Raw genomic sequence first — 22,910 nt, forward strand, 5'->3', positions numbered from 1 at the left:
TCAGGCCACAAAGGAGGAGTCATTGTCTGAAATATAATTTCTCTTTATTACGTTTATACATGTATACTGTTATAAAATTATAATAACGTTATAATTAAAAGCTTTTTTATGATTTCAAATTACTGTACAACTGTGTGACTGTGAACTCATATAACACAATGTACTCAGTAAACTTCCATGATTGACTTTGAAAATAAATATAACAAGTTTGTCTTGCAGGCAGCCGGATGAAACAGGGTGCTCAGAAACTGGTAATACCACCGTGGCTTTTTATGTGCCTGTACAAAAGGTAAACTGCCAGTTACTTGCCCAGACTGTGTTCCGTGCATGTTGATTCCTTGCACAAGTAAAACATTCGCTTTGACTTGAGAGACAACTCTGAGTGCTCTTTTGAACAAACAGCCTTCCAGTGAAGAATCTTCTTCACATATATTAAAGAAATTACACCTCAATGATCCAAATTGGGTAGTAATACTGTATTTATTCATTTTTCATTCCTCATTCTTGTATACATTGTATATATGATTGTTATTACAGTTATTATCTTAACTGTATTTATGGTTAGTGCTGCTCTGAAAGATTTTTTCTGCTGTAACAATGGAAATTTCTTCTGATGTGGGGAGTAATAAAGGATTATCTTATCTTAAATGGATCATAGCTGAAATACAATGGATATTGTATATCAAGAGCTTAGGTTTGGAGAAGATCTAGAAAATATGGAATATGAAGTGTGTTGATCAGCAGTGGTGGTACACAACGTAAAAACAAACGAAAAACCCAAAGCAAATTACAAAAAAACGTTAAAAAGGTCAATATTTTGGTAGCTGGGACAAAATACAAAACAAGAATGGAAAATGATGGAAAATAACCAGCTATGGCTCAGTTGTTAGCACTGTTGCCTCACAGCTAGAAGATCCACAGTTCTCCTCCTGGCCTGGGATCTTTCTGCATGGAGTGAACTCTTGTGCAATCATGTTAGTACATGAATAAAAGTGTGAGTTTTCATGAAAAACATTAAATTGTCTGGGTGACCAGAAACCTTTGAACAGTACTGTGTATTATGATAAAAACTGTGTTTTGACAGAAATTATAAATTGATTAAAACATATTTATTCAACATGTGTTGTGAAAAATTTTGTAATTATTTAAGATATCTGTCACTTATTAAACAAATCAATGCAAAATTATAGAACCAACATTTTTTTGTGTTGTCACTAATTCTATTTTGAGATATATAGTAACAGCATTTGAATTGAATACTTTCATCTGCTAAATAACTTGTTTTTGAGACCAATTTTTAAACAATTTCCTTAAAAAGAAAAATGATTGGTTATTCATAGTTACAGGTTGTAAATGTTAACATACCTTAGATATATGAATTCCCATTTTTTAAATCATTTTATGGACATTGTTATGTACTTGAAAAATGCAGAGAAAAGAGGAAAAATTACATTATATTAGTTTTCTGCGACAATCGCTGATCCAACTATGGCACCAAATACGAGAAATTACAATTACAACAACCTAACTATAGATATGCATTTTTTTATTTTATTTTACTAAATGATTATAAAAAATAAATAAGTTGACAAAATAAATGAGCCTTTTTAATAAATCAGTATTTTATTGTTATACTTTATAAAGACAACATAAAAAAGACTCCTCTACACAGATCAATGCTACAAATGATTGGCAGTTTGAGCATAAATCAAATTATGTTTCATAATAAATCATGTTAATATAAAAAGACAGACAACAGAAACAGGTCACATCATATTGCTGCTACAATTTACATATATGGAAGAAAGAAACAAGATGCTTTTTACTTTAACTGTGAAATTCAGCATGATCAGCCAGCAACAGCCTTTTTTAATGGCTGTTTATCATCTCACAACTGGTTTCATAAATTATTTACTTCATGAATGTGTGGCATAAGATTCAAGGATATACACACGTGGACAAAATTGTTGGTACCCCTCAGTTAAAGAAGGAAAAACCCACAATTCTCACTGAAATCACTTGAAACTCACAAAAGTAACAATAAATAAAAATTTATTGAAAATTAAATAATCAAAATCAGCCATCACTTTTGAATTGTTGATTAACATAATTATTTAAAAAAACAAACTAATGAAATAGGGCTGGACAAAAATGATGGTTACCATAACTTAATATTTTGTTGCACAACCTTTTGAGGCAATCACTGCAATTAAACGATTTCTGTATTTGTCAATGAGCGTTCTGCAGCTGTCAACAGGTATTTTGGCCCACTCCTCATGAGCAAACAGCTCCAGTTGTCTCAGGTTTGATGGGTGTCTTCTCCAAATGGCATGTTTCAGCTCCTTCCACATATGTTCAATGGGATTCAGATCTGGGCTCATAGAAGGCCACTTTAGAATAGTCCAACGCTTTTCTCTCAGCCATTCTTGGGTGTTTTTGGCTGTGCGTTTTGGATCGTTGTCCTGTTGGAAGACCCATGTCCTGCGACTGAGACCAAGCTTTCTGACACTAGGCAGCACATTTCTCTCCAGAATGCCTTGATAGTCTTCAGATTTCATCGTACTTTGCACACTTTCAAGACACCCTGTGCCAGATGCAGCAAAGCAGCCCCAAAACATTACTGAGCCTCCTCCATGTTTCACCGTAGGGACAGTGTTCTTTTCTTCGTATGCTTGGTTTTTGAGTCTATGAACATAGAGTTGATGTGCCTTACCAAAAAGCTCCAGTTTGGTCTCATCTGTCCAAAGGACATTCTCCCAGAAGCTTTGTGGCTTGTCAACATGCATTTTTGCAAATTTCAGTCTCGCTTTTTTATGAGTTTTTTTCAGCAGTGGTGTCCTCCTTGGTCGTCTCCCATGAAGTCCACTTTGGCTCAAACAACGACAAATGGTGCGATCTGACACTGATGTACCTTGGCCTTGGAGTTCACCTTTAATTTCTTTGGAGGTTGCTCTGGGCTCTTTGGATACAATTCCAACGATCCGTCTCTTCAATTTGTCATCAATTTTCCTCTTGCGGCCACGTCCAGGGAGGTTGGCTACTGTCCCGTGGGTCTTGAACTTCTGAATAATATGAGCCACTGTTGTCACAGGAACTTCAAGCTGTTTAGAGATGGTCTTATAGCCTTTACCTTTAAGATGTTTGTTTATAATTTTTTTTCGGATGTCCTGGGACAATTCTCTCCTTCGCTTTCTGTTGTCCATGTTCAGTGTGGTACACACCTTTTCACCAAACAGCAGGGTGACTACTTGTCTCCCTTTAAATAGGCAGACTGATTGATTATGAGTTTGGAAACACCTGTGATGTCAATTAAATGACACACCTGAGTTAATCATGTCACTCTGGTCAAATAGTTTTCAATCTTTTATAGAGGTACCATCATTTTTGTCCAGGCCTGTTTCATTAGTTTGTTTTTTTAAATAATTATGTTAATCAACAATTCAAAAGTAATGGCTGTTTTTGATTATTTAATTTTCAATAAATTTTTATTTATTGTTACTTTTGTGAGTTTCAAGTGATTTCAGTGAGAATTGTGGGTTTTTCCTTCTTTAACTGAGGGGTACCAACAATTTTGTCCACGTGTGTATTTATTTTAACATTTTCTTCTCTCAAAGATTTTTGGCTGCAAGAAACTCCTTAAAAAAAAGGAAAACATTATAAAACTACACAAAATTTCTGACAAGACCTTAAGTAACTGCTGCAGTTACAGTGTCTCTGTCCCAGTCCATGTTATTAAGTGCGTACAGCATCTGGCTTGAGGAACAACCTGCTGTGCCAGTAGTCTGGGTTGTCAAATGATGTGTTGCTGCCAGGTTCCCCCATGCCAGCACACACCTTGATGTATTCCCCGATCCCTGCACACCTGCCGCTGCCCATCTCCTCGGAAACATCCCTCCCCTTCGCTGGGAGGTTCTGGTACTCTGTGTGCTCCCACCCACCAGGCACCACTCTAAATCTGGTCATCTCCTCGTACTCCTCCAGTTTTTCCCCCTCGCTGTCAGCACATCTGCTTCTGGTACAATCACGACGCTCTGGTTCCCCTGTAGACCAGCTTGTTTATTTGTGTTGTGGCACTTTTCCGTTTCCTCTTCCTCCTCATTTTTCAATACCCCCTCTTCCTCTGTCTCTGCTTCGCTCTGTGCAGATGCTTCTCTTTCCCATTCCGGTTCATCTCCCTCTGTGGAGTCACAACGCCTGATGTCCATGTATTCATACCTGCCAAACCCTTGACCTGCCTCTGCTTGCTCATCCACAGATTTAATTTCATTCGAAACGTCTCTGTTTAGCTTCTCTGTTGAGTCTTTTACCTCTGCTACATTTCCTACACAAGCCTCTTGGGCTTGCTTACTCCTTACAGCTGACATTGGTGTGAGAGTTTCTTGATGTACCTTTTTTTCTGCAGGTAACAAAGCCATGACAGTTGGAGAGGGTAAAGGTGAGATATTTTGACAGGGTGCAGCCATATTGTCGTCTCCATGTGATGAGACGCTGCTGGCCGAGCAAGGAAGAGCATCAGACTCTGTGTTCATGATTTCGTACTCCTGGGAGGGATTCATCACCACGAGACGAAGATTATTCTTGAGTCTTGAGTTTCTTCGGACAGACTGAGAGATTCTGGAGGCTGTGAACCATTACAGAACATGAAGAAGGAGGAAGAAATTGTGATTATGTATCATTATTTTCAAAAGGTAACAAAACAACCAGACGCTACTTATTACTTGTAATTGGTAATTTACCTCTCTCTGGAGTCCCAGGTGACCCAGGCAGGACGTAGCCATAGTGATCCACCTCCTCGTCTTCGTCCGCCGTCCACACCTTGTAAGAGGACGGACTTGAAGCAGTCGAAAGCTTCCTGTGTCGGCTGGCAGGCAGACGAGCGTTACTCCTCTCTGAGCCGAACCTGGCCCTGTGAAGGCTCACGGTCCGTAAAGCGTCCTCTGCGTCCCTGCCAACTCCCCTGACCTGTGACCTCTCAGGCAGCGTCTGGACCGAGCTCAGACGAGACCTCTGGAACCACAGCTGAGACAGAAAAGAAAAGACTGATGCAGCAGCTATTAAAAATGAATCCAACCATGACTCACTCTGGAGTGTCTTACTTTCTGCTGGCATCGCCGGGTCATAATATTGATTTTCAAACAGCTACTGGCAAAATGTAGTAATAATGCTGACTAAAGTGAAACAACTCAGAGTTATGACTGAATGTATGGACTTTATCACTTGAGCAAAGCAAGAATGGACCTTCATTAGTGTGGGTGAGAATGTCTGTATTTGTGTCGATGTGAGAGAAAATGTGAGTCTGTCACACCTGGCGGAGGCTGTCTGCAGGACTCGGGGTCATTGGCAGGTATCCAGCTGGTCCGGCCTGAGAAGCACCGCTCTACAAAGAAGAAAAAATGATTGACTTGGCTCTGATGCAGTGACAGTGATCCAAAACCAGTCCATATATCAAATCTGAGACGTTTTTTATTACTCTGTAAGAATTAATCCTTGATCGAGACAGACTCCATGAAGGGGAGTGTTGAAGAGGAGGTGTAGCCAAACCATCATCCAGTCCCTCCTCATCGGGATCCTCCAGATCTGCATCCAGAAGTCCTCGCTCTGACTCTCTTCGATGGATTTCATCTGGGGTGGCTTCATCTCCTTCCAGCTACAGAATAACATGGAAGGTTTTAGTCTGCATATCAGAGCTAAAATATGAAGCTAAAACAATTTGAACACCCCACCTTAATGACCAGATATCTCGGTGGGTCTCTTGCCATGCGAGTGAAGTCACTGGCCAGTTCTTTGAAGGTTGGTCTGATATTTTCATCAATCATCCAGCCTGAACAGAAGAAGCAAAACACACAAGCAAATGTTGTATTGTACATTCAATGCATACAATAATTCATTGCTTTTTATCTTACAGTCTAATCACTCACAGCTCTTGCTTTTAAAAGTCTTTTTATACTTTAACTCTCCTGTTGTCCTTATGTACAGGCACCAAAAAATATTGTTTCCTTGTCTGAAAAAAATCCAAAAATTCGGCCAAAAAATTCCACAAATTTCTGAAAATTTGCAAAACCTTCAGCAAGAAAATTCCAATAATTCCTTAAAAGTTTCCCTTAAAAGTTTTATTTTTAAAAAAATCCCCCAAAGTTGGCAAGAAAATACTTGTAAATTTTTCAAAAAATGAGTAAAATCTTTTAAAAAATCCTAAAAATATCTAAAGCGATTAGATATATATCAGTAAAACTTCTAATATTTTCTTTAAGAACATTCACATAAAAATCAACCAAAATCCAGCAAATTTCGCTGGATTTTGGTTGTCCTTAAAAAACATTTTCGACATTTCTTTTTTCCACCAAAAAATCTTCAAAGATTTCCCAAAATGTTCAAATTTTAAACCGGGTCAATTTTGACCTGCAGGACGACACGAGGGTTAAAAAATGTTCGACTTGTTGACATTTAATGAGAACCTACATGGGAATAAGACTAATTCTGATACTAGTGTGCGTTTGTGCATAATGCTGGTAATGTCTTATAAGATGAATGTTTCTACTAACATTTAACCATGACCATGTAGACGTCTATAGTACAGATGTGGGGCTGTGACAGACGCTCGCCCTTCTCCAGCAGACTGGGGACTTCCTGAGGCTGCACGGATGCATATGGCTCCGCCCCAAAAGACATCATCTCCCACACTGTCACCCCTGTCCAGGAAGAAGAGAGATGCTGCATTTAAATGCAATAGTTGATTTACTGGTACACTCTGTGGCGCTGCTCAAACTCACAGACTTCTTACCGTAACTCCAAACATCACTCTGATGACTGTATCTTCGGAACAAGATGCTTTCAAGTGCCATCCATTTTATTGGTGTCTGAATTAGGGGGAAAATGGCAGACAGGCTTTACGGGCTGGTGAAAAACATTTAACAACTCAAGGTGGATCCCAGATTGAATGAGTCAACAACAACCTTCGTGTCTGTGTAGACGTATTTCTTGTCGTCAGGATAAAGCAGGTCTGCAACACCGTAGTCGGAGATTTGGACCTGGTAGTCGTTTTTCAGCAAGATGTTGCGGGCGGCCAGATTCCTGTGGACCATGCAGTGTTCCTCCAGATAGTACATCCCCTAAGACACAAACACAGACACACTATGTGAACTCTGACAGCTTATTCATTCATTTTATTGCTCAGAAAAATTTTCATTCCAGCTGCACTCACCTTCGCAATCTGCACACACCAGTTGAGCAGGCGCTGGGGGTTCAAGCTGTTCTTATGCTGCCTGATGTGCTCCAGTAAGGAGCCCTGAGAGCTGAGCTGAGTCACCAGCTGCAGACTGGCACCTGGACAGATGCCCAGCAGCCTCACGATGTAGGGGTGGTCCAGACCTCCCATGGACAGCATATGCTACACGACAAATCCAAGGAGAACGCGACTTTCAATCAATCGCAGCATCGCAAAAAATGTCAGATATTTCTTTTTCCTTCAGACCTCATTCTACATTGCGCATTTTGCCAGAGACTCACATCAGTGATCTCAGTGAAAGTCTGTCGGCCTGAGCTGTCCTGGATGGTTTTAATGGCCACAGGGATCTTCACTGTTTCTCCCTCTGGAGTCCAAAAGCCCTTAGACATGAATTGAACATACTGTTGAAGCCACATCAGTTCACATATATCTGTGAATGTTGCTTAAGAAAACTACAGTAGAACACGATCACTAAATGTCTCACAAATAAAGGCTGATTAATACCTTGTGCACTGTGCCAAAAACACCCAAGCCAAGTGCTTTGATTTTTTTCAGCTCTGAGGGCCTCAGAATGCGGGCGTGAACCTTGGTGCCTTTCTCTCCAGGACCCAGTGGCTCAAAGCTCTGCCAAAAACAGAACATTCATCAAAAGTAAGTTTATGGCGGCCTGTAAAAGTAGATGGTTTCTAAAGCCTCACCTCTCCACTCTCCAGGTATCTCCTCATGGCTCTCTTGCGACGAATGGCCAGGCCTCGGTGGTACAGCACACCGAGGAAAAACAACACCAGGCAGAAAATCAAGCCAGCCGGGACACCTAAAGCTATGCCTGTGATCTGACCACTGCAGACGGAAGGAAAGAAAGAGAAAATAGCATGGAGATACGAGGTGAAATCAATAACACTGACTTTGTTCTGGGTGTTATATAAAGTAACAAGAAGAGTCATACTTGAAAGCGCAAAAAGTTTTGGTTTTTTTTGTAATATATTAGCCTCGTTATCTGGCAGTCAATGCTTTTTCTTTGACACAAGTACAAATACAGTTTGTTACTGATCATTTCTTGATAATAATGATCTCTTTACATTTCCAAAAGGCACTGCAAAGTATACTATTTACCAGCTATCAAATGAGATACGTGAAGGGTGATTTAAGGATTTTAATGTTGAAAATATACAGTGCATACAAAACCTAATCCAACCAAATATACAGTGTAGTTTTTTACTATGAAATTTTAAACTCTTTTCTCTTGTGCTTTAGCCCTCGTGTCGTCCTGCAGGTCAAATTGGTCCATTTTAAAGTTTGAAAATGTGGAAAAAACATATTTTCACAGTGAAAATTTCAACATTTTTGGGAAATTTTTGAACATTTTTTTGGAGCAAAAAAAGAAATGTTAAAAAAAATGTTTCTTTAAGAACATTCTTCAAGAAAATATTAGAAGTTGTACCGATATATATATGGAATCACTTTAGATATTTTTAAGATTTTTTTGGGAAGATTTTTATTCTTTTTTGAAAATAATCACAATTTTTTAATTTATTTTTATTTTTTTAAATTATTATTTCTTGCCATTTTTTTTAAAATAAAACCTTTAGGGGAAATTTTTAAGGAATTTTTGGAATTTTCCTCCTGAAGATTTTACAAAATTTGAAAAAAATTTGGAGAATATTTTTTGCTGAATTTTTAAACATTTTTTTCAGACAAAGGAATGATATTTTTTTTGGTGCCTGTAAATGAGCACAACAGGAGGGTTAAAAGATTGAGAAGAAAGTTAGACAAAGGCAAAAAGGTGAGATTCTTGATATGACTACCTCATATTTTTACTTATGTTTCTTTCATGACATCTGATTTCATTTATTTTCATTTGAAGATTCAAGATTCAAGACAAGACCTTCATTTATCACAAACACAATTATGCATAGTAAAATCTCAGTGATTCCACATGATTTAGATTCAGAAGTGCATATTTTGAAGATCAGAGATGCTGTGCTTTTTGATTATGGTGCAACTATTTACTCTTAAATTGACCAACTAACAACACCATAGTGTGTACTACAGCGAGTCCTGGAGTGACGGTGACACATGTTGCAGTGTTTTCTGTTCACCAGCAGGGGGAAACACTCACCTACTAACTGCCAGTCTGGCAGTCTGTAAACAGTCATGTAATCCAGGGCCACTGCATCTGAAACGTAAAAACACATAATTATCCCTCAGTATTCACAGATTCAGTAACTGTGAAGCTTCGACACCTGGAAATGCTTTCAGTTTCAGCCCGGTCTCACCCCTGTGTGCAGTTGTGGTGACACGGTTCACAATGACCCTCCCTGTTGGGGTATTTGAAAATCAGCCCCTTCTGTCCATCGTTTACTCCAGTGGGGCAGGAGGACATGCAGTAGGGACCGTCTCGAAGGTTGGCACAAGCTACACATTCATCTGCACCCTGCCAAAGGGGAGAGAGAAAATACAGCGAGAAAGAGTGAGATAGATGGAGAGAGTGAAGCAGCACTGAAGCAAGACGAAGTGGAGGATGCTGGCAGGGTAATTTGCAATCTAATGAGCAAGAAGTGGCAGAAAATCGAATACCTTAACAGAAGAAGGAGCTGAGTTTGATAGTCTTACACTTTCCATAAGGGAGCGTCCCACATCATCAACCTTCAAAACTCACCTTAAACAGTGGCTGAAAGGGAACCAGTCTTGTGACCACTGACCCTTATTTGTGTACTTTTGTAATGCGCTTTTATTGTGATCTATTGTCCTTTTATTGTGGCCTATTGCCCTATGTTTTATTGTATGTTTCACTGTTATGTTTTCTTTGTGTGCTTTTTTCAGTGTGTTTTTATTGTGACTTACTGTCCTATGTATCACTGTTTTGTCTTTTTTCTGTTGTTGTTTTTTTTGTAGCTGCCTAAGGACTACAGATGTAAATTAGCATTGCTGCTATAATCGGGCATATTTACATCCATTGCTGTCTAAATAGATGTTCATTAATATGCACCGTCCCTACCAAATACATAAATTATAGCATTTTGCAGAGGTTTGTTGTGATTTTTACATCACATGTAAAGCATTGCAAAGGCATCAGATGTTTAAAAGAGAGAAATCTGATTTTTTTAAATAATTTGGATAGTCATCATTTTAATTTCTTTCATTTCATGGCAAACAACAACTCATGCCAAGACAACACAGTATTTATATAACTTTGTTTAGAGAAAATGCACATTATTAGACACTAAGAAGTCAGTTTCTTCTTTCCAAGTTCAGTGTTCACAGAGATTTTGAAAGAGTGTGTTTGTTGCATGATGACAACGGCAGTTAGAAAGTGAAATGCAAGTGAGAGGTCATACAAAGACACTGGACAACAATGTCTCTGTACTGGAATCAACATAAGTGCTTACCGGTCCGGTGCAGCTGGCTTTCCATCTCTGAGGTTTACATTCTGGATGACAGGTCACACACTCTCCCTTACGACTTGCAAATTCCCTCAAAACTCTGCAGACACATTATTCACAACACAATATTCAGTATTTGAAAAGCATAAAAAAAATCGCATACAACACACAAATACTAATCATAAGAACATCAAGTCAACACTGACCCGGTGTAAAAGTTACAGCTGCCTACGCATGTGCCGTCCCGGCTGTAGTTCCTGCAGGACAAACACTGATCGGGCCCCGGACCCCAACACCCTGAGTCTGAACAGAGAGGGTCGCACACACGGCCTTCTGCCACTGCACACACAACAATGGAAAGAATCAATCAAGCTGCAAGATGTGAGATCATGAGAAGTTATTTTTTATGACTGTAACTGAGATTGTGTGTAAGTGATTTTATTGTTTAGCGCTCCATCAGCTGTTATGTGTAATTCTCAGTTAACAGAAGGAATAACAAACGCTGAGGGGTTGGTTTTTTTTTTGCTGTCGGCCCCCCGGCTCGCCTCACCGCACTCTGCCAGCTGTCTGTTGTTGTTGAGGTTGTTGACTCGAACTCTGCGCCCTCTGAACAGCTGCGTCCAGTTCACAGTGTGGTGGTAACAGAGGTTGGCATTCTGACTGATGTAGACGCTGCCATCACTGATTTCCCGGAGCGATCGCAGACCCAGTGAGGTAAGAGTGGGGATGCGCATCACCATCAGAGAATAACGCCTTTGGTTCGAGGGTTGGGGGATCCAGACAAAAACAACTTTTGAGTTAACAGCGAGGATATTGAAAAAAAAGCAAGAATTACTTAAATTTTGTAACTATGCAGGCTGTGTTTTAGGTGGAGGTCTTCTAATGGTGTGCTGCAGTCTGGATGTTAGTGTGATATTAGGAACTTCATACACAAGCACACGAAGTTCATACCTGTTCACAGCTATGAAGCACACAAAGAGAAGAGAGCAATTAGAAAGTGTCAGCATGATGGTAAAGTGACAGGAGAGTGTAAATTATGTGGGATCACAGTTTGGATGCAACACACTTCACATGTCATGCAGACAGATATTAGTTTGGGGACGAATACAAACATCAGAACCAGCCTGAAGCACAAAGCAAACATCTGCAGCCACCAAATCTTTCCTCTATAGGCATTGAATTCTAAGTACAAATAAATCACGATGACCTTAGTGATGTTTCAATATCTGTTGTCAAGAAGGTTCTCGCTAACAGTCTACGTACTACTAACAGATTAATTTACTGTCTGTCACTGATTTATATGTATATAAATATGTCATTTATAGTTCCAGATAACTTTAAGTGTAATGTAATCAAGCCTTACTTGTAGAGCGACCTCCCTTGAATGGTAGTGAGACTTGAAAAAACCGACAGATCATTCAGCTCTTTGGGCCATGACTGGATGTTTAGAATATCTGAGAATAAAACACAGTGATGACATTAATGCCACATGACATTTGGCATATTCCTTCCATGCATCCATCCTTTATCTATACGCTGCTTAATCGTCATTAAGGTCGCAGGGGGACTGGAGTTTATCCAAGCTGACTTAGGGTGAAGGCATTGGACATCCTGGACAGGTCACCAGTCTGTCACAGGGCTACATATAGAGACAAACAGTCACACTCACGTTCACTCCTACGAGCAATTTAGAATCACCAATTAATCTCAGCATGTTTTTGGACTGAGGGAGGAAGTTGGAGTACTTGTAGAGAACCAAGCATGCACAGGGAGAACATGCAAGCTCCACGCAGAAAGACGCAAATCGGTCAGTACTAATCAACAAGCTACTGTGCAGCATTTGGAATATTATACATTAGTAATAAAAATATCTGAAAGCCCAGCATTCATCATTCATACATCAACAGATGATGAGATATTCAAAATTTACCTTGGATACAGGATATTCAATCTTGTATCCAAGGTTTCCCTTTTTTTTCATTAATAAAAACTGGATTGCCATGTGACAAGAACATCCATCCATCCATTCTCTATACACCGCTTTATCCTCATTAGGGTCGCGGGGGGTGCTGGAGTCTATCTCAGCTGTCTCGGGCGAAGGCAGGGGACACCCTGGACAGGTCGCCAGTCTGTCACAGGGCTACATACACAGACAAACAATCACACTCGCATTCACACCTACAGGACAATTTAGAGTATCCAATTAACCTCAGCATATTTTTTGGACTGTGGGAGGAAGCCGGAGTACCCGGAGAAAACCCACACATGCACAGGGAGAACATGCAAACTCCATGCAGAAAGATCCCAGGCCCAAGCCAGGATTCGAACCAGGGATCTTCTTGCTGCAAGGCGAAAGTGCTAACCACTACCCCACTGTGCAGCCCTGTCTGCTAGATGAAATTGTAAATTGAAGAAAATCAAGCAGGCAAAATGTTTGCTGCTGCTTTTCAGTTGGCTCGAGCAAGATTAATGTTTTGGCATGATGGTACGTTAAAACAAAATCAAAATAAAGCTCACTGGAAAGAAAGAAAATCCCTCTTAAACCCACTTTGACACATGATTGAGACTAGTTGCGTTTTTAGCAAAATGTGCTAAAAGTCATAAAATCAAACAATACCATGATGTATTATTACCATCATTATTATTTATTAATAACAAACCTAATTGTACGTACAAACCTGTTATTTCTCTAACTGTGTGGAACACTTCCAACTTTTTGGCATCCAGGGGCGGGATATTTTTGAAGTCATCTCTGTGAAGAATAAAAAACACAATATAAACATGCTGAATTTAGTGCAATGTGTCCTGAGATTCTTCAACTTACCCAAGAATCCCTGTGACCAGGAAGTGAAGGCTGCCCTGGATCTTGGTGCAGTTGATGAAGCTGTCGATGTTGCTGGAGTCCACAGTCTGTCTGTGTTCTGCCCCAGTGCCTTCACACACTACAGGGATGACCAGAAACCATTATAACCTTTGATGAACGACGAGCAATCTTGGTGTAAAAACACAGCATATATTAGTTCCAACCTTTCGGGCAGAGTCCACTGCAGAGCTCGCACTGCCTCTGACCTTCTCTCTCCACCTCCATCTTGTCCAGAGGACAGGCGCTCACACAGGAGCTGCCGTCCACCACAAAATGAGCTATGAAGAGGAAGACACACATTTCAGCAACACAGAAGAACCTCTAGCAATGTTTAGAAACTAACATAGCATCAGGATTGAAACAAGTGCTGACCAGTGCTGCTTGTGAAAAGTTGGTCCGTAGCTCTGACAGCAATGTGCTTGGCTTGCAAGTTAAGATTGTTTTTCTAGTTTTGAACTGCACAAGTAACACAAGCACAATCTGTTGAGTGTACAAACATAAACAGGCCACTCACTGGGGCACTGAGAAACACAGATCGATCCGTACTGGTATTTGGCATTAGGATTGGTCTCCATCTGAAACGTCTGCTTGTTATAGATCAGAGTCTGAGGACACTGAGGCACACAGGCGCCGGAGTCGTTGAAATGCCGACAAGCCTTTACAGGTACAAACACACAAACAGGAAATTACATTTGAGCAATTCCCACTCAGTAAAGAAATGATCTTCAAAGAACATTTGCATTTCATTTCATTGCACAATTATGTCTTTTTAATATGACTTCTGACTACTTTTCAGAAAAAACAGGCTGAAGCTTTTGGCTATAGGTTTAGCCTGTTAAAGACACAGATGGCATCAACCTGTCAGTCATCACTGGGAGACACACTGAAATATCTCACAACTATGTTATGCATAGATTTCATTTAAATCTTGTACGCACATTAATGGTCCCGAAAGGCTGCATTTTACAGATTTTGACGATACCCTGGTGTCATCAAGAGTCTGAGATTGGCTTTAAATGAAATGAATCAACAGCTTTTAAAAGAATTAAAGTGGAATTATATTTTCATCAGGGTGAATTATATAACTCTGTAACTTAAGCACTATTTATTTCAATTAACCTTAGCTTTACTTTGTGTTAAACATAACAACTTGCATTAACCTCCAGGCACCCAGGATTTTAAATTCTGCTGTAGTTAACTGTTGTTTTTACAAGATATCTTATTAGAACATAAAATTCATGTGTCAAAAATAACATGTTGCTTTGGAAAGAATATATTTAATGTGTTTCTGTTTGGCACCTGATTCTCAATGGTCATTTACACTAATAAAATAGAAACAGTTCCAATTCACAATTTTAATACTACATTTCAATACACACGTGGACAAAATTGTTGGTACCCCTCAGTTAACGAAGGAAAAACCCACAATTCTCACTGAAATCACTTGAAACTCACAAAAGTAACAATAAATAAAAATTTATTGAAAATTAAATAATCAAAATCAGCCATCACTTTTGAATTGTTGATTAACATAATTATTTAAAAAAACAAACTAATGAAATAGGGCTGGACAAAAATGATGGTACCCATAACTTAATATTTTGTTGCACAACCTTTTGAGGCAATCACTGCAATTAAACGATTTCTGTATTTGTCAATGAGCGTTCTGCAGCTGTCAACAGGTATTTTGGCCCACTCCTCATGAGCAAACAGCTCCAGTTGTCTCAGGTTTGATGGGTGTCTTCTCCAAATGGCATGTTTCAGCTCCTTCCACATATGTTCAATGGGATTCAGATCTGGGCTCATAGAAGGCCACTTTAGAATAGTCCAACGCTTTTCTCTCAGCCATTCTTGGGTGCTTTTGGCTGTGTGTTTTGGATCGTTGTCCTGTTGGAAGACCCATGACCTGCGACTGAGACCAAGCTTTCTGACACAAGGCAGCACATTTCTCTCCAGAATGCCTTGATAGTCTTCAGATTTCATCGTACCTTGCACACTTTCAAGACACCCTGTGCCAGATGCAGCAAAGCAACCCTAAAACCTTACTGAGCCTCCTCCATGTTTCACCGTAGGGACAGTGTTCTTTTCTTCGTATGCTTGGTTTTTGAGTCTATGAACATAGAGTTGATGTGCCTTACCAAAAAGCTCCAGTTTGGTCTCATCTGTCCAAAGGACATTCTCCCAGAAGCTTTGTGGCTTGTCAACATGCATTTTTGCAAATTCCAGTCTGGCTTTTTTATGAGTTTTTTTCAGCAGTGGTGTCCTCCTTGGTCGTCTCCCATGAAGTCCACTTTGGCTCAAACAACGACGAATGGTGCCATCTGACACTGATGTACCTTGGCCTTGGAGTTCACCTTTAATTTCTTTGGAGGTTGCTCTGGGCTCTTTGGATACAATTCCAATGATCAGTCTCTTCAATTTGTCATCAATTTTCCTCTTGCGGCCACGTCCAGGGAGGTTGGCTACTGTCCCGTGGGTCTTGAACTTCTGAATAATATGAGCCACTGTTGTCACAGGAACTTCAAGCTGTTTAGAGATGGTCTTATAGCCTTTACCTTTAAGATGTTTGTCTATCATTTTTTTTCGGATGTCCTGGGACAATTCTCTCCTTCGCTTTCTGTTGTCCATGTTCAGTGTGGTACACACCTTTTCACCAAACAGCAGGGTGACTACTTGTCTCCCTTTAAATAGGCAGACTGACTGATTATGAGTTTGGAAACACCTGTGATGTCAATTAAATGACACACCTGAGTTAATCATGTCACTCTGGTCAAATAGTTTTCAATCTTTTATAGAGGTACCATCATTTTTGTCCAGGCCTGTTTCATTAGTTTGTTTTTTTTAAATAATTATGTTAATCAACAATTCAAAAGTAATGGCTGTTTTTGATTATTTAATTTTCAATAAATTTTTATTTATTGTTACTTTTGTGAGTTTCAAGTGATTTCAGTGAGAATTGTGGGTTTTTCCTTCTTTAACTGAGGGGTACCAACAATTTTGTCCACGTGTGTAACTTCCCAAAAACTAAAGGCAGGTAGATTATCCAAGGGGGCGAAGCATACAAACAACAAAACAATCGCTTCTTGGATGAAGGTACTGTTAAAAAAAAAAAAGTGCATCATTCATAATTAGGCAAAGCATAGAATTCAAACTGTAAGATCCTTAAAACTTTGACTCCTATCTTTGTACACTGATCAGGCATAACATTATGACCGCCTGCCTAACATTATGCTGGCCCCTCCTTATGTCGTCCAAAATGCTCTGAACAATTGGGCCTGGACCAGAGATCCTCTCAGGGTGTCCTATGGGGTCTGGCACCAGGATGTTGGCAGTGGATCCTTTAGGTGCTCTTGGTCGTGCAGTGGGACCTCTGGGAATCACACTTGTTCCACTGCATGCTGCTGAAGCTCAGAAGTTAGGAGCTCAAATCAACATCTTGTGTGATTGTCATGTTCCTCAAGATATTCCTGATTGTTTGATATTTTTGCAATGTGTTGGGGTGCATTTTCCTGACACTGACATTTGGGATTGTTGTTTGCATGAAGAATGTGCTTGTTCTGGGACAGTGTTTATTTGGGGGGGTCTAAGTCTCATCAACACAGATGTCAAAATCCATGATTTTCCAGCAGAACACCACATAGAACCAATATGATTCACTTCACCTGTCAGTGGTCTTAATGTTGCTGCTGATTGGTGTAGAACCTATTCCAAAAGAATTAAATTTGAACTGAAGTATAGAATTTAACCAAAGACGCAAAGTATTTTCCAAAAACAAGAAAAAGCAACTTAGTTTTAAACCCTTCATCTGAATTACTACGGAATTTCCCTTTGGGGATGAATAAAGTGATTCTATTCTATTCTATTCTATTCTATTCATGTAGTTCATACTGACGTAACAGAAGCTGACAATATATTGTGTAACATCTGCCTTTCTCTTGTGTCTATCAGGAAATTCCTGCAGAGAGGCAAAGACAAAGCACTTACAAAACAGTCCACGTCCAGAGGGCCTTTACATCCCGCTGCACATTCTATGTGACAGCAGTCCCTGGGGCTGGTTCCAAAACAGCGGCCGTTGCACTGCGGCGCACACACCGTCTTAGTCACTGACACACAGGAGAGACGGGTTCAACTGAGGTCAGATAAATGTATGCGTATGTGTCGTGTCTTTGTGTGTGCTCGTCTCTGCATATAGCTGTGTGTCTGTGCAGAGAAACATTCAGTGAAGTGGAAGAAGAAGAAGGAAAGAAAAATCGGGTTGAAAAATGGAAACAGAACAATTGGACACTCACAGATCTGGCATTGATCCTCATTTGGCCCCCAGCAATATTCTCCACAAGATTTGTGACACGGGCCTGGAAGAGAGGAAGAGACAGAAATACAGACAGCACTTCTGAGAAAGAGACAATCTAGAGATCATTTAGGAGAAGTGGAATAGGACAATCATAGTAGCGACCTCTTTCTCCGTCGTACTGGATGTCAATAGGAGCACTGTTGTCCCGGATGATGTCTTGCCAGTAGATCCAGGGGCCATAACTCAGGTATTTGTTGTTGATAATCCGTACTCCTCCTTCCAGAATCTCTGGGAGGAAGCGAGGGACACATGATGCCAAAATTATTTAGCAGATGTTAAAGTAACAGTGGTGAGACTTGTGTGAACTGCTTTTTGCAATGTTGGGTGAGACATCATAATGTATTTGCAGGATATATTCTGTGTTATTTACCAAAATCTGTAAAGTAGCTTGTAACTAAATGTTTTAGATACACACTACTAACCAAAAGTTTGGACACACCTTCTCATTCAATGCTTTTTATCTGTTTGTATTATGTTCTACAATGTAGATGAATACTGAAGATTAACACTTTTTGTTTACAACATAATTCCATTTGTATTCTTTTATAGTTTTGATGTCTTCAGTATTCATCTACAATGTAGAAAATAATGAAATGAAAACCACTGAATGAGAAGGTGTGTCCAAGCTTTTGACTGGTCGTGTGTGCAGTTGAGAAGTTGAATATCCGAGGACGCTGTGTTCAGTTCTACCTCAGGTTTTAAGTTCAAAGAAATTTTCATTATGCTTAAAAGTTAGAAAAAATATATTTCAGCCTCCATCCAGACTCCAGAACCATGAATTTAGAAGAAGCTTGGATTGGATTTAGTGCATCATACTCTGTCTAAAACAAATTTCTCTGACAATGAGCTTCAGTTGAGACAGTGAGAAATGTTTTCCCTATTATGTCCTGCTAAGCTTTCCAAAAACGAATAACTGCTGGCTATAAGATGTCTATCATTTATATTTTACTTTTACTTCCACAAAATCTTATTTCAAGGAACAGAGGATTTATTTTCTTTGTTGTGTTGTCGGGTTGTACGGTTTTCCTTACGTCCCAGAAAAGCTTTTCTTTTATATCTTAGATAGAAGATGCCATTTGCCATGATTTGGTTTTCTTATCTCTTATATCTGCTCTCCATTAACCTGTCAGATTCATGAGCCCCAGCTGCCTCAGGCCATTGGAGCCATCTTTGGGGTAGTTGAAGAAAACCGAGAGGGCGAAGCGTCCTTCATACAGACTGTTTCCTCTGATGACCCGTAGCTGCCTCAAAGGAAGCTCCTGGAAGTGGTTCATGGCAATCAGGATGTAACCGGTCACCTCTCGGATTGTCTGGAGGAAAAAAGATTACCAACATGTGAGAAATCAATGAAACTATTTGACAGAAACAAACCAGCGGAAAGACTGCGGGGTGAAGAAGGGTGTTGTTACCTTGAGGAAGGAGAAATCCCAGTTGCTCTCAATCTGAGTGATCTCCAGGTTTCCCATGATGATCTCACAGCCGTCATATCGATCCTTAATCAGGTTGTACTGATTCTCCTGAGAGCCGGTGGAGCTCAGACCATTCTGCGTACCTTGACACACTTCTGACACATACAGGAAAGAAAGATAGGTTGACTCTTTTTAAGTCTCTCAACTGAAAGGGGTATCAGTCAATGTACTTGCTATTCCTACCCACAAACAAAAATCTCCTAAAGCAGACAAAATCCACAATCCTAATTCAGTATGAATGTGATTTATAACATCCAGCTGAAACCAAAAAAAAGCTTTCAGCAGTAAGCTGAATTGAGTTATAGTCAACAAAACTCTTCTAAGAGCAGGCTAATGTCTTTCAGGAATGAATCAGAAACCAGTGGGATTCATATGAAAATGAAAACGCACTACTATGGCCTTTTAAAGCTGAACAAATGGTGAAAGTGAGCTGCTGTGGTATTTATGGGTTTAGTGAGTGTCCCCGATGCCATGTGCGCTGCAGAGTTTGACATGAAGTAGAGTGAAACAGGCAGCCTGTAACCTCGCTGCACGGAGCAGTGCAGGCCTGGGGCTGATGGAGAGGAGGCCGAGGGTCGAGGCAGAAGGGTTTTTCTGGGACAAAGCGCCTCATTGTGATAAAACTATAAATGTGGACAGTGTGTCCCAGTGAGTGAAGAGTGATGCATTGACAGACAGTGCTTCTGTGTGTGTGCATGTGTGTCTGCAGGGTGCGCGTCGCTGAGATCATACCAAGAGACAATGGAGCATGTGTGAGTCGGACATTCTGGCAGCGGGAAGGGAAATATTGTGAACGGAAGGAGACATACACACCATCTCGTAGTGACCAGCAAATATTGTGGCACTGTGCAGAGATTAGGCACCTGCAGCAGTCAGCACAAGTCATATTCCTAGACTTTAACATGAACATGCAGGTTTAAACCAGAATCTTCCACCTAATGTGAAGCTGAATACCTCTATAAACAACCTCTGAGGCTCCATGTGTGCATTTTTATTATTAATAATGGCAACTTCGCTGTTGACTCAAGTCTTCATGCACTTAAATATTCATCCACAGCTCTCTTAAGTAAACACTGACACTGATTCAAAGTGGAATTCTGGATTTGCGGCGTGATAATTCTGACTATTAGAACAAATACCGGGCTTTGCAAAAGTTCTGTTACACTTGCAAAATGAACACAAAGATTTTTTGGTGCAATAAGATAATTTTTTATTTTCCAGATATTTCAATATATGTGTTAATGATAATATTAATCAGAAATGTGGCCACCCAAAAGTTTTATTTTATTGCACCAAAAAATCTTTGTGTTTATTTTCGTAGATGTCTCAACAAGTGTAACAGAACTTTTGCAAAGTCCGGTATAACACATGCATGGACAAAGACACTCCAAGCTTAACCTTTTGCAGTCCATAGCAAACTCAAAATAACTTTTAAAAAACAGCACCTGAATGAGTCTGAGTCTATTTACCACATACAAGCAATGTAAAACCTTTAATAAATTGATGCCTTTTATAAATAGTGATGGCAAATGATTTAAAATACAGTTTTAATAATAGAAAATATACCATGAAAAGAAGTTATTATATATGTCGTACATGAATGTCCTTGTAACTGCTGATAACCATGATAAAATGCATCATTGTAAACATTTATTAAAGGCACTAAAAGTAACTTTATTTTGTAGCTTTGTACAGCTGCTACACAACCTCATTGATATTGACCACCAGCATTTTATCACGTGTGGATATTTTGGGCCTTAATAACAAGCAGAGCAGAGCATGTGCTACGTGATCTTATAATAATAAAAAAAAACTGGGTGAAGGTTATGGGTTTGCAGCTATACCTAAGTTCATTAATCATTCTTATTTTTTGTATTAGATTCCAGAGGAGGTCTACTACAAAAGAGGAACTGCAAACAGGTGAGTTGAAGCTCTTACAGCTGCAGAAGTCATCAAGACATGATCTATATATTCTCCTACCTTCATGGGTTTGGGATGCTGCTGTTTGTAGCCTCCATAATAAAGTCACGCACAGTAACAGGACTCTCCACTGGTTCATGTTGATGCTGATCCTGCTCACCCAGATATCAGCACATCACACAGGTTTGGGAAGTCCAGTGTTGTGTAGGGGGAAAAGAGGATGTCGCGGATCCAAAAGTGGTCTCAAGTCTCTGGCTCTTGAAAATGATACAAAAGAAAAACCCAATATAATGTACTGAAAAAAACGGATAAATGAAAGTCCTTCTTCAAATCATTAGTGATAAGAGCAGATAAATCGCTCAAAACTGGCGAACAAGTTGCAGTTTATTCTGACTCGGGGGTTTCCCTGGCAGAGAAAGACGTCGGATTGGCCAGGAGCCCGACTTATTCACCAATCAGAGGCTGGTCCGTCATTTTTTTATTTTTTTTATTTTAGCTGTAGCTTTAGTTGCTGCATTGAGCTGATAATGTCACAACAATCTACCAAACTTCTGTGGAGTGTTTAAAAAATATAAAGATTTAAAATATTTTATTTTACAGCATCACTGATAGAAAGTTAAAAAAAAAAATAGACACATATGTCCAACACATTGCATGCAGAAGATAAAGCTTGACAACATGTATGCATCATCTAACAGAAAACTGCCTATTTTGCACCATGTTTCTATGTGTGTCTTTATGTGAAGTTATTTTGGTTTCTGTCAGCCTCTGCATGTGGAAGCAGAGCTGTGGTCTCCCACTCAGCACCCAGAGCTGTGAGTGGCTGCACTGTTTGGCCCTGTAAAGAGCAGTATTGTCCCCACAGCCCTGTCAACTTGTTAATCACCTCTTTGATGCGTATGGAGCAGCCTGTCACAATGAGTGCATTGTCAGAAAGGCAAGTGACTTCTGAACCCAAAAACAAGAACATGCTTAATTTGAGAAAATGGCCTCGGAGCAGGCGAGATTCCTGAACATGAGCGAAAACTGGCCGCTAATGGATTGATATCAGTAACTGCTTCTGACAGATGCACTGTTAATCTTTATTTTTTGAATGAGAGGCCGCTGAACGGTCCCCAGTTTCTTTGAGAGAGTCCCTGTGGGGGAAATTTGAATGACAGATCATATAATTTCATTCAGATCTTCATCTTTTAATCAATCTGACAATAAAAGCCACAAAGAAGACACAAATAATGGTTTAAAAAAGGCATTTTTACAGTGACATGGTTTAAGTGCATATTATTTTCTTAATTGTGCACCAGAAGGAACTCATAGCTCTCCTGCCTCAGCAGTTTTCTGTCCAGCAGGAGGAGACAGAGTCTGGGAATTGGTGATTTGATATGAGAGCTGCTGCAGGGACTGTGGAAGCTGGACTCCTTCAGTGTTTGCACACACATGGCTACTTTTACTTTAATTATCAGGGGTTTTGTCCAGTTCATCTAATCCACTTACACATTGAATGACAGAAAGCATTGCACAACCTCGCTGCTTAATAAGTCAGTTGAAAATTTCACTCAAAAACTGAGTCACTTGTGTCCTTACATAAGCAGCAGTCTGTGTGAAAAGACAGACAGAATAAAGTGCAAAACATTACAGTGGTAGAATCAAACAGATACATTTTAGATACTTCTTTTTATACATTCCTATGAGCTTTTCTCTG

General features: G+C 39.8%; 1 protein-coding gene across 1 annotated transcript; it reads right to left on the bottom strand.

Moving 5' to 3' along the window:
• Positions 1 to 1,600: 1,600 nt before the first annotated feature.
• Positions 1,601 to 21,604, bottom strand: erbb3b (erb-b2 receptor tyrosine kinase 3b). Its single transcript, XM_022203209.2, is given in 29 exon segments — positions 1,601 to 3,992; positions 3,995 to 4,621; positions 4,737 to 5,019; positions 5,306 to 5,377; positions 5,471 to 5,647; positions 5,724 to 5,821; positions 6,543 to 6,689; positions 6,782 to 6,857; positions 6,954 to 7,109; positions 7,202 to 7,387; positions 7,507 to 7,605; positions 7,730 to 7,849; positions 7,924 to 8,065; positions 9,345 to 9,401; positions 9,502 to 9,659; positions 10,615 to 10,708; positions 10,815 to 10,947; positions 11,159 to 11,361; positions 11,972 to 12,062; positions 13,287 to 13,360; positions 13,433 to 13,550; positions 13,636 to 13,749; positions 13,986 to 14,127; positions 17,456 to 17,574; positions 17,761 to 17,823; positions 17,925 to 18,050; positions 18,946 to 19,132; positions 19,232 to 19,386; positions 21,272 to 21,604. Coding segments are annotated over 29 exon segments (4,356 nt in total). The 5' UTR covers positions 21,351 to 21,604; the 3' UTR covers positions 1,601 to 3,732.
• Between the last annotated feature and the right edge of the window lie 1,306 nt (positions 21,605 to 22,910).

The sequence above is a fragment of the Acanthochromis polyacanthus genome, chromosome 6 (assembly GCF_021347895.1).
Source record: "Acanthochromis polyacanthus isolate Apoly-LR-REF ecotype Palm Island chromosome 6, KAUST_Apoly_ChrSc, whole genome shotgun sequence".
NCBI lineage: Eukaryota > Metazoa > Chordata > Actinopteri > Pomacentridae > Acanthochromis > Acanthochromis polyacanthus.